General features: G+C 40.2%; 1 protein-coding gene across 3 annotated transcripts in view; it reads right to left on the bottom strand.

Moving 5' to 3' along the window:
* Positions 1–12,167, bottom strand: part of Ctnnd2 (catenin delta 2) — an 858,282-nt gene extending 846,115 nt beyond the window's left edge. For 2 of the 3 annotated variants that reach the window (XM_074077729.1, XM_074077725.1), the window contains exon 1: positions 11,920–12,167. Coding sequence is in view for 2 of the 3 variants with exons in the window: in XM_074077725.1 (XP_073933826.1) it covers positions 11,920–11,956 (37 nt within the window). In the remaining variant the exon portion in view is untranslated. The remainder of the gene's footprint in view (positions 1–11,919) is intronic. The other variant, XM_074077730.1, reaches the window with a different exon arrangement.
* Between the last annotated feature and the right edge of the window lie 685 nt (positions 12,168–12,852).

Genomic DNA, 12,852 nt, shown 5'->3' with positions numbered 1-12,852 from the left:
TCAAAATTAGCATTTGGATAATTTTATAGTAGTTTAAGATAATTTCCTTTTCTTTGAATTGACTATATTCCAAATCACACACAGTGTATTCAATTTAAATGGTAGGAAAAACACATTCTCAGAAAATAAATTCTACTCTGATAATTATATGTTAACTACATTCAATTTTGCCATTATTCATGTATTTGTGTACTCTTCCTCTTAAGATAATATCTTGGAAAAAATACCCTGAGAGTTCTCTGCTAAATTGTATTCCCCTGTGGTTTAAATCCCACTACTTTTCTTTTGAGATTACGGTTATTGTTCCATGAAACTATAAACTTGATACAGTACTACTTTTTCCTTCTAAAAGTACGCTTAATATCATTCTGCAGCAAAATACTTGGCATATTTGTATTCCATTTACTATGAGATAATCTGCTCTTGTGAAGCAACCTGCTGTATTTGAATAGGAAATACATGGCAGCTGACTTTTTAGGCAAAAGCATTCTTTCAGTTCTGCACGTGGAAACTCAGGCAGCTCTTGCTAAGTAATTATTATATTGCCCTCTCATACCCATTCAGTGATAGATTATCTGTCTTCTACTTTGACTTCTCATTTCAACATGTATCTATGGTATGATTCATTGATGATCATACATTACAAGTATATACACCATCAGGCATGTCCATAGAAGCTAGGCATGCATTAATGCTCATGAGTTCCAATTTGTGCTATCATTATATGATTGACTTTAAAGTTATTTAAATGACCAGCCCACAGGGAAGTTGCATTCTAGTTGAGGGACAATTGAAAACCAATAAAAGTGATGGATTCTAGTTTGCATACAAATTATGAAGGAGATAAAAGAGGGCATTGTTTAGGAGAGAAGCATCTACTTTAACAGGATGATCAGGAGAGACAGAAAGACATCCAAAATAACTGTAGAATAATAAACTGGGGTAACAGAGACTGTGGAGATAAAACAGGAAGGGCTGGAACTTTTCTGATTGTCACTGCTGGGGTCGGAAGCCAAGGCAAGGTATAAGCACATCAGAAGAAGCCTTCTGGCTTCTGATGAGCTATCAGCAGGCAAAGAAAGGCAGGTGTCCCCTACCTGTAACCTGCAGCAGAAATCCTGGTGAGAGATGAGGCAACCCACATTAGAACTTGAAGACTGAAGGTAACAAAACACGAGAGGTTCAGCCAAGACAAGCGTCCATTCAATTTTGAAAAATACATGTAAAAATAACTTTGAAATACCATGATAATAAATAGACATATGTTTCTGGTGCTCTATATAACACAGTGTTCCGTGTAACCTTCTATACTTTATAAGTCAAAGCAATGAAATTCTTCATTTCAAGGGAAATGAAGAATAGTTTAAATATTTCCATTAGAAATTCTTATTCATTCAGCAAATAATTCAGAAATAAAGTCTCAAAATCTGCCATAAAGGATGACCTTCCTTGTTGGCCTTGGGGACCTCATCATTTTTGTCCTAAAATCTCTGTTATGACCTATGTGACTACCCCCTCCCATATTCATCTGATGAGGCTGTAACTTCTGATATGATGGTATTTGGAAGTGAGGCCTTTCAGAGATAATTAGGGTTAGATGAGGTCATAAGAGTAGGACCTTATAATGGAATTAGTGACCTTGTAAAATGAAAGACAGAACAAAATCGATAAAAGGCCATATAAGTATATTGCGAGAAGGCAGCCACCTGGGAGCCAGGAAGAGAGAGGACCCAGACCAGGAAATGCACTGCTGACAATTTGATCTTAGACTCTGCCAGCCTCCCGAACTGTGAGAAATAAATGTCTGTTGTCGAAGCTGTCCGTTCTACAACATTTTGTTATGACAGCCTGAGCTGACTAAGAGAGCCTCTTACAGTGTTTTGATTTAGTGAAGTCTTCCCCAAGCCAGGTTAGACTATCACAACAGAAATGCCTTTGGACATGTTTTCCCTAACTTCTGTAGCTTATGGAAACATGGTATGTGCTGGGGTCTGGATTTAGGTAGTATTTGGACCATTTGGTATAGTACTCAATTTTCTGCTCAGTGCAACAGAGCAGTCTACAGACCAATGGTTAAGATGCTCTACAATCTTTCCTTGGTGATCTATGAAGAGCTTCACAAATTATTCTGACATCATGATATTTGTATATCACACATGCACACTGGGACACCTGAGTTTTGTTCTCAATGAGCAAATGACAAAATAGGCACAGATGCAAGGTCACAAGAAAAAGCAAATGCCAGGACAATTTGGCTCTCAGAACTCCAAACCCTAGTCCAGTGTCTCTTCCAGGCATTCCCCAGTAGCCAAAATGAACCCAAAGCCAACAAAAAACTTGGTTCATGAAATAGTTTTGAGAATACAATCAAAACTGTACCTACAGCCCAAAATGATGGGTTACCTGTATTTATTTATTTTTTTATTCATATGTGCATACAAAGTTTGGGTCATTTCTCTTCCCTCCCCCAACCCCCTCCCTTACCTCCCACTCTGCCCCTTCCCTCTCCCCCCTACCCCCTCAATACCCAGCAGAAACTATTTTGCCCTTATCTCTAATTTTGTTGTAGAGAGAGTATAAGCAATAATAGGAAGGAACAAGGGTTTTTGCTGGTTGAGATAAGGATAGCTATACAGGGAGTTGACTCACATTAATTTCCTGTGCGTGTGTGTTACCTTCTAGGTTAATTCTTTTTGATCTCACCTTTTCTCTAGTTCCTGGTCCCCTTTTCCTATTGGCCTCAGTTGCTTTTAAGGTATCTGCTTTAGTTTCTCTGCGTTGAGGGCAACAAATGCTAGCTAGTTTTTTAGGTGTCTTACCTATGTGCCAGATACTACACAAAAATGCGAAGAACACTGATATTTCAAGTCAGATTACCAGTATGTGTGAGACTGGGGAAAAGCGTGGCTCTGGAAGACAGGGGAGAGGTACATATCCCTGACATCATGGGGAAGAGCACTGAAAAACACTTATTTCCTGAGATTTGAGACCTAACCTATGACCTTGAACCCAAAGTACCTGTACACACACAAAGAGAGTCTACCTGTGAGGCCAGTCTGCCAAAAACTCCTGGCTTTCCACACAGAGGTCTCTGAATCTGCACAGGTACCTAACTGTGCTTCATGTTGGAAAAGCAAAGACCAGAACTATAAGAAATGACCTGGCAACCTTTCTATTTCACAGTAGAAACTGCTAATGCATTTGAGATCTCTTTCCTAAAACACTAAGCATTCTATGTATTTTACCATATAGTCTCTTAATTTACACTCAATGCAACCCGAAAAAACAGAATTTACTACCCTCCAGTATCAACAATGACACTCAGTAGTAACCCACACCCTTGCTTTAAACACTGGTCATTCTGAACATGAAATGTCAACTGGAGTCCAGCTTTGAAGCAACCCTTTTGTCGTCTCCATTGCCATCTTTATGAGACACACAAAGTCAGCAAGCAATAAAATGTTTCTTTGAAGATGAAGAAAAACCCCTCTAGAAAGGTGGATAAATTTAACTTCCAACTGTAGAACTATACCACCAAAGTAAGAATTAACAAACTGAGGTATACACTGTTAAGATGTGTCAAGGAGTAAAGCAATTACAATAGGAAAACAATATAAATCAATGAAAAGAAGCAAAGAGATCAAATAAGAAATGTGTATAGCAAATGAAAAGACAATTGACAAAAAAATTAAATGGACAACAAACTAATGACATGTTTACCTTTAGTAATATTCAAAAGGAAGGAAAATAAACCACTAAATAGAACTTTTCTCCAAATTGGAGTTATTATAAATATAATTATAATACCCAGTAATGTCAAAATCATGAGAATATTGTTTCACTTATGCTGTGCTGACAGAAATAAAAATTCTATAGCTTTTCTGGAGGTCACCTTGACAATGTATCATCATCCTTGAACATATCCAGTCTCAGGAAATAATCTAGAGTAAGCAACCTGAAGAAAAATATTTAGCTATCAGAACAGTAATTATAGCATCACATTCATTTTTTTCATCACTAAAAAATGAAATGCCATCAATCTCCAAAAACAGAGAGTTAAGTAAATGATGTAAATGAGGAAGAGACACTAAAAATGAAGGCTTTCTTGCCTTACATGTTAAAAGGTAACAAAACTGAATGTGAGCAATTTTCTTCTAAATTTAAAAAATGTACATGGGTCATTTCTGCTAAAATTAGGGTCATTTCTGGAAGATGAACTTTTACCTTCTTTTAATCATTTTTTTATTTTCACACTTTAAAACAAAAAAAATAATAAAACATTATTGGAAAAAGAGAAAAATTTGTGTTAACATACTTTAGAATTTTCAAGAAGGCATTAATAAATAATCCTACTTGATAAATCTCAAATTTAAAACAGAAGAAAACATAAGCATGACTGATTAGACTACATGCAATATAAACTCAGTATGAGTGAACCTTGTCATCTTTCAGTAATGCAGGACTAATTAATGTAATTAATACCAAAATAAATATATAATCTTCTTTTCAAAAAATTAATGACATGATATTTTCCTGTTCAGTGATGTGAGATTGACAGATGGATGTATAGATGATAGATGATAGACAGATAGATAGAGCCATACATACATATGAAATATTTAGTGGAAAAATACTTGTAAAAGTAAAACACAAGAAACTCAGCCACACAGCTTCATGTTCCCACAATTACTTGGGTCTGTGGATGGATATGAATAGGTGTGCTGGGTATCATACTCAGCGCAGTTTAGTTTAGTTTTGTCTTGTTTGCCGTGATTTTCATTTTTAGCCTTGGGTATCATGAATATTTACCAAATAATTAACTCATTTCTATGTATTTCTTAACTTCAAAGTGGCATAATATATCAATGTACCTACTATGGATTTTACAGTATTATTCTTTTCCACACCAACTCATGCCACACGCACAGCCTGCTACACACACCTTCCTGCATACCTGCTATCCTAGGTAAACATGACATGACCCATACTGTCCCTGAGACTTTCATGCCTTTTAAAACAATTCATCTTCCTCCTTACCTGGTCTCCCCATGATGCAAGAACCATACTCTGCATTTGTAGGGATCATGTTAAAAACAGAAGACTGAATTATGGCTCTTTTACAGTTAAGACAGTTTGATTTGCAGCCAAAGAAGTTGCTCTTTATAGAAATTAAATTATTTCGTACCGTAGAAAGTAATGACTGCTATGTTACTCTAATATATGAAAAACTAAATAGAACATCTGATAGAAAAGAATAATATTTATTTTAAGAAGTGGGCATTTTGGGTTGGGTAGCCATGCTTGGAGTCAAATAAAACATCACATCTATTTGGAAATACAATTTTTCTTCTTGCTTAACTGTGTCCGTGATTGCACCTATTAATACTGAAGCATTAAACTAAACGACCTACACTAAGGTAGAACATGCTGTGCATAACAGCTAGCCTCGATCTTTTACATATGCTTTGGGAAGTTGGATTTTGTCACCATCCTTTTTATGCTCAGTTCTCCCAAGGCAATCCAATTATTGGCAGTTAAAAATTAACATGGGAAAGTAGGAAGAAACACATAAATGAGTTACTTTCAACTTAGCTATACATAAATGAGTTGACTTTCATAGATCATACTCACTATAAATCAGCCAAGGCATTAGACCATCCCCTGATAATTTCTAATATAGTGTCAAACTAGCATGAAATATTTAAAGAATTCAACTACTAAGTGAATTACTGAGAAAGCTACTACATCCAGAATTCTACCAACCAGAATTCTTAATAAACCAGGCCAATGGGGAACACTTCTTCCCTAATTCTGATGTTTCCTTCCTGGTGAAGGGAACTTAATTAATGAAGCACTTCTGGCCTTTCTCCAAGCCTTCACTTTCTCTGCCTCTGAAGAATAAAGGAGCAGCTTGCCTTGCTTCTTCCTTCTTCCTCTGGAGAGCTCTTTGCCTGATGAGAGCAATGTTGGTGTCTTCCAGCTCCGAGGCAACTTTGTCCCTGCGGGAAGGGAGGGGTGAAGGAATGATAGGGACCTGGGGTGTCATTTAGCTGCCACACCAAACTATGTCTAATGACTGGTGGCTATTCTCTTATCTCTTTCTCTCCAACTTTCTAATGTGCCCAGAATCCAGGGGTGGGGGTATTAAAGTTAATATTTACATCAATAATCCACCCTTCTGTAATTTTATAATTTTCAAGTAAATATGTACATTTCTGTGATTTATGGCTTTGCCTGTTTAAATGAGAAGAGATATTACAATAAGTATTACAAGATTATGAAAAGGCCTCCTAAACCAAAAGAATGGATCATGTACAAATGCATTTTAACTAATGCATATCTTTAAAATTAAATTTCTAGTGATAATTGTGATGAGCACAGCTATTAAAAAACTACTAATGAGAAAATTCCAGTTCTTACCTGAACAAGAAAAATGTATTTGCCAATTTCAATGCTTAAATAAGCTGTCTACCACATCATCTAAAGCTATCTACTAACCAATCCTTTTGGTAAATACCACGTTCATTTCATTCAAAACTTGCAGAAAATTTGACAGTTACATTTATTTAACCAAATATAATTTGTTTCCCTGCATACTTTGATCCTCAAAACAGAAATGCCTTCTATTATAACATGTAGTTTACTCTGATAACCTAATCGGCAACATCCACAACAAAGCATAAATTTGGTTATAAATAATCACATTTATTATTGAGATGTTTGTCTAACTGACGATAAATTTGTTCCCTATTACACGGGTCATACAGCATAACAGATCCTAAGACACATTAAACTTTTTTATCTTTTTGTTTGGCAGAACTAGGATAAGAACTCAGGACCTCATGCTTTCTAGGCAGGCGCTCTACCACTTGAGCCACTCCACCAGTGTTCCTGAAGATGAAAGCTTCTCAAATTCTTCTAGCTCTGATGATGCTAAAGGAGCCAGTGACATTGAAAAGGTATCAATGCACATACTTGGCTTTTTCCTCAAGGACTTGATTTTAACAGGGGGGAGGAGGGAAGCTGTCTTTTCTTTATGTAATAATTTTTGCTGCCTAGGTTTCTTTTTTCTCTGTCACAATAGTATGCTGTGATTCATGCTCTGTGGTTGAAAATGGAGCAGATGTTTAATATCTGACCTCACAGAATGATGCTCATTAAACAGTTGATAGTATTCTTTGTACAACATCAATCTTTGTAGATAATCTGATCATAATCAGGTGATTAATATAACATTAACAAGAATTTCAAAAGTTTTGCAATTTTTTTACTATTAGATTTAAATCATTTTTAATATTGGTGCTGGGGGATATAATTTAATTATCTTTTTGCTTAACTATTACATATTTCCATGTATAAAAGATTAGTATGCTTTAGAATTAAAAAATTGGCATTTTGCATGCAAATCTACACAATATTATAATAGGGCAGAGAGATGGTATAATTATTTAATAGTCTTTGTTAGAGAATGTGATACTCTATTTAATAACAAACATGAAACAATTACTTGTCTTAATAAATAGATGTATAAGAGTAAACATGAATATATTTATATAAATGCTTACTATTTACAAACCACTTATTATTGTACTTTTTTACTTTATCTTAAAACCAATTTTGAGATATCCTGTCATACTGTGCCCATTTTACAGCTAAAGAAACTGAGCTAATAGATGAAGGTCACATAAACTGTCAAGGTCACATAGCCAAAAGACAGCATTGGAATGTACTGAAAACTGTGTTCTTGCCACATCTTCATGCCCACTGGTAGCAGAATACAAAGTATCTTTGCACTAAGATTAATTTTTCCAATAATTATCATTTCAGATCAGAAATATACTCGAGAGAAAAAAGTTAAGATGTGTCGTACAACCTGTGTGTGTATTTGTAGCTACATGACATAGTGGAATATATGAGAATGTATAATTATAGGAACTATATATAATATTATAGTAAGCTTTACATTTTGCAGATAACTTGCCAAGGGACACAAGTGAATATTTGTCTAAGATGCGAAGCTTCTAGGAAGCACTGTTTCACTTACTTAGTCATTATTTACAATTTGTCAAAAACTAATTGATACAAAGTATAACTTCAATATCCTAATATAACTAAGACATTTCCTACACATCAATTAACCAAGATACAGGGCTTGAAATTATATTTAACTGCTAGGTGGTCAAAAGGTAAACAACTGGTAGGATTATAACTACACATTTTTGTTATGAGTCTTAACATTTAATGAACTAAAATCACAGTACAATAAAATATTCCTGTGAGTTTCCTGTGCTGGAGGTACTGTTTGTGAATGTAACTGGCTTCATTAAAACCAACCAGGCAGTTTATTAATCAGTGGGCTGGATTGGCAGACAATGTGATGGAAACTATTTATCTATGACATGTTTAATATTTTATAATAACATAAAAAGCTGTTGCTTTGGAATATAATCAGATAAAGTTGAAGGTAGCAGTAAGTAACATGAACTGTTCCCACTCACATTAACTTTGCACACACAACAACAAAACATATCCCAAGCCATTAAAGGATGATGTCCTGAAGGCACTTTTGGAAGATGGATAATGGAAGCCATCATGAAAGCCAATGGAAGAATTTGGTTTGCAAGTGCACTGCTTGTTCATAAACCATCCAGCAGAAACCCACTGGGTTTCAGTCAATGAAAGAACTAGACTTAAAAATAACTGGAAGTCTATTCAGTCATTTTCTCAATTATAGCATTTAAGTTTAAATACTCCCAATGATGTGGTATCTTTTAAAAATTAAAGCTACAGGGCTGGCTGAGACAGTGCATGTCTATAATCCCAGCTACTTGGGAGGCGGTGGTAGGAGTGCTGCAACCAGAGGCCAGCCCCAGGCAAATGTGAGACCCCATCTGAAAAATAAGCTAAAACAAAAACAGGTTGGGGTTGTGGCTGAAATGGTAGAACATTTGACAAGCAAGTGAGATGACCTGAGTTCAAACCCCAGTACTTCCAACAGAGAGGAGAGAGAGAGAGAGAGAGAGAGAGAGAGAGAGAGAGCGCGCAGGGGGAGAGCAAGCTTTGTTAGCAACAATAATATTAGCATCACCAATTCCCCTCTAAAGAAATGAAAATAACATCCACACAGAGAAAAAAACACAAAGGGGTGTTTCCATCTTTTGTGCATAATCATGAGAGGAGAAAAAAGAGACTTTGGGGAATTAAAAATGTAACACTTTCCATTTTAGTTCAATTGGATTGTTACAACTAGATAAACTGATCCATACAAAGTATACCTGACCTTATGAAAATGAATTACAATAAATTATTTCAAATGTAACTAATGTTTTCTCACCTAAGGGCAAACTGAAGAAGTTACTCTGCAAAACTTTCAACAATGCCACAAAAATCTTTGATAAAGCCCAACAGAAAACAGAAAATTCTCTAACATTTTCAGGAAAGGCACTACATGTTGACAGAAGCAATATTATGTTTGAGGACATTATAAGTTCATTTTTAATTTTAGAGTCTATTGTGAAAGCGATATTACCCTTAGCAATTATTTAACAAAACTATAAATTGCATTTTCCAACTAGCATCATTTGAATTTCATTTTTTTTCCTATCTGGAGAACCATTTCACTGGGAGAAAGAACTGGCTTTCATTCTAGTGTAAAAGATGTGAAGTGGATGGAAATACTGTAATTTGACAGTGCATGACTTTTATTACAAACAATGAAACATTAGTGACATCTATAATGATTGGGTTATACAACTACACAAACATACACCAAATTAAATAACTTCTTTCCACAAGACTATGACAATTTTATTAGAGTAACTACCTCATGTACTTATTACAATTGCCATTCAATCAGGTGCTATCATTTTCAATCCACAATATCGCATAAAAGCCACATAGACTACACATGTCATTCCCATCAGCTTCTCTCCAAATGCACATGCGGGCACAGAGCACTATCAACTAGTCCTTTAACAATCATGTTTAAAACTGAACCATGAGACTCAACGGGAAAAAGGAAAAGGAGGAGAGAATCATGTCTATTTCATCTAATGCTTCTTTTGCAAAGAAATTTTATATTAAAACAATGCAAGAGGCATACGAGTATGCCCAAAGTGCTCTTGGACGCCTCTCTGAATGAGAATAAGGTGAAACTAAAGCAATATTGGTAAAACTAATCACAGTGCTCGGTGAACTTGAGACGGATAGACCCAGCTTGTCCTTCTGCAATTCTGACTTGTTTTGAGTATACTTATGCGCCTACCTAATTTCAACATCCAACTCCGAGTGCAATCATCTTTATCCAGGCCTGAGACCTTGTAACCCACAGTCCAGCAAGGATATTTGACATTTCCCCAGCAACATTACCATGGATTCTGCATGTGACAGAGACATGCTAAGGAAGGAGACCTCAGGGAAGTTTAAAGCGTCTCGTTCACATGTGACGATACTCCCTGTATTTGCTTCATTCTCATCAAGCTAAGGCCCCAAATCATGCATAAGTTCATTTCCGTGATCCAATCTGAGTCATATCAAACACTTCTCCGTGGAATTTTAGAAGTAGTGTAGCTCTGAATGCCCACCCGCAGAGACCAACTGAGCTACCTGTCAGGGGAAGGAAGCACATAGGAATAACTCAAGGGTAGTTTCAGCACCTCCCCATTTTCATAAAACTCATTGCCAGAAAATTCCCAGCATGTTAAATATTGGTCACATAGTTCCGAAAAGTGAAAGTCTGCTTGTCAGGCCTGATATCATACATATAACATGTCTCTTTTCTAAGCCAACATATTTGCTTGAGAACATTAGACATGAATGTTTATACCTTTCAGTGCTAAACCGAATCAGACCATTTCAAATAAAGGGGGAAAAAAATCCTTGCAACCACAGCCTGTTCCTCTTTTTCCTCATCTTCCACACCCAGCAGTACCCCTGTGTTTACAACTTTGGGCGTTTGGGAAGTAACTGATCTTTGTGAGGACCACGCATATGCACACCCCCCAAAATCCCCAAGTCCGTTTTCCTACCACCCAGACCAAGGAGGTTGCACCTCCTTTCTAGTGACTTAATTCTGAACGTAGTGTCTCAAACCTGCTGAGTAGCAATCAACGAAAACACATTACACACCAGAAGAAGAGGAAGGTCGAGCTGGGGGGTTGGTGGGGGGGGGGGGGTGGAGAAAGCAGCTTTGCTTTCAGCCATTAATTACGAATCACCCACATATCGCATTGCTTATCTCCAGTGCACATGCATAGCTTTCCAAACCTGGCTTTCAGGCGGCGCTTTCCAGAGCCTCGCTATCTATTGTCAGGACTCAGAAGCCCCCGAAACCTGTGTATCCAGCTGAAAATGGTCCTCGGAAACCGCTAAATATAGACCAAAGAGTCTCTGGGTCTGGCGAGCAGCGGGAGACTGAAGAAACGACCATGGACGCATATGACTAAGTCTTTCCATCTTGTTCTAGCCAAACATCGTAATGACATTGAACATAAGGGCAAAAGACTGGAGGGAAGCCCTCCCCACCCCCACCCCGTCTTCTCCAGGATATTAGGGACGTCATGAATGCAACGGGGATGTTCTTGAGGGTGGCGGGGAGCAGCATTGTCGGTGTTGCCCTATATACGCGTCCTCCTAAGGAGAGGGGTGGCAGGGAGGGGGAGCACGCAAAGAAGCCACTTGGTAACCGCTCCAAGAAAGGCGCTAACCCTGGACCCCATTCACGGCAGAGCCGTCTTCGGAGAGGGGACCTCCCGCGATCACGGTGTCCCCCCACCCGGGCGGGCAGGCAGGCACCGCGCGGCCGCCGACGCCAGCCGGCCGGCAGCCGAGGACCAACCCCCACCGGCGACGGGGAGGAGGACGACGCGGATGGATGGGGAGGACGCGCCTGGCTCCTGCAGCCCAGCTAACGCAACTCACCGAACGGCGCGGCGCCCGACTGCTTCCTCGCGAACATGCACCCGCCACCAGCGACAGCTCCTCAGTCCAGGGAAAGGCGTGCGCGCCGCCGCCCGGCTTCAGGGCAAGGTCCTGACCTTGCCCAACTGCAGCATCTTCCGCTTTTGTTGTCTGAGCGCGGCCGCGGGACAGGTGATGCCGGCGGGGAGCAGGGCGAGCGCCGCGGGCGAGGCGGCTCCCGACGCGAGTGCGCAGCGCCCGGCCCGGCAGCCCCTCCGAGCGCGGCGAGCGCAGCGCCCCCTGCCCGGCTCCGCGGGCTCCGCGGGCTCCTCGGGGCTCCAGGCGCCTCCGCCGCGCCCGCCGCCGGCCGGGCTAGAAGAGCAGCCGCCGCGCCCGCCGCTCCGCACGGCCGGCTGCCGCCGCGGGCGCGAGCCTGGGGCCGCCGCGGCGCCCGGCGCCGAGCGCTCCCGTGCTGCGCTCCGCGCGCGGCCCGCACCACCTGTGTCGCCGCCGCCGCCGCCGCCGAGGGCGAGGCTCCTCCCGCAGCACGCGGCAGCCTCAGCCTCCACCTATGCCTCGGCGGCCGGCTCCGGCGCCTGGCTAGTGAGGAAGTGTCCGCCCCACCGCCGAAACCGGCCCTGGGTGCGGAGCATGCCCAGTGCCGCCGAGAGAGCGCGGCGCTTCGCCACGCGCATTCCACTTCTCCTGGTTTTCGCGGCAGCAGCAGCAGCAGCACAGAAGGGAGGAGGCCGCGGGTTGGGAGAGGGCCGAGCATCCTTGGGAACGCACACCCTGGACCCGATATGGGAGGATGCTCGGGAGCCAGGCGTAAACTGAAAGGGACCCCGTGCAAATGTGCAACCCTACCCAGGGTTGGACTGGTTCTCAAAAGATCAGTTGCTTCTTTCACGTGTGAGCTGCTAGTGACAGTTGGTTCTGGTGGGACAGATGGCA

This window comes from Castor canadensis, chromosome 6 (assembly GCF_047511655.1).
Source record: "Castor canadensis chromosome 6, mCasCan1.hap1v2, whole genome shotgun sequence".
Lineage (NCBI taxonomy): Eukaryota > Metazoa > Chordata > Mammalia > Rodentia > Castoridae > Castor > Castor canadensis.
The sequence above is the reverse complement of the archived record's forward strand: the minus strand, read 5'-3'. Positions and strand labels throughout refer to the sequence as shown.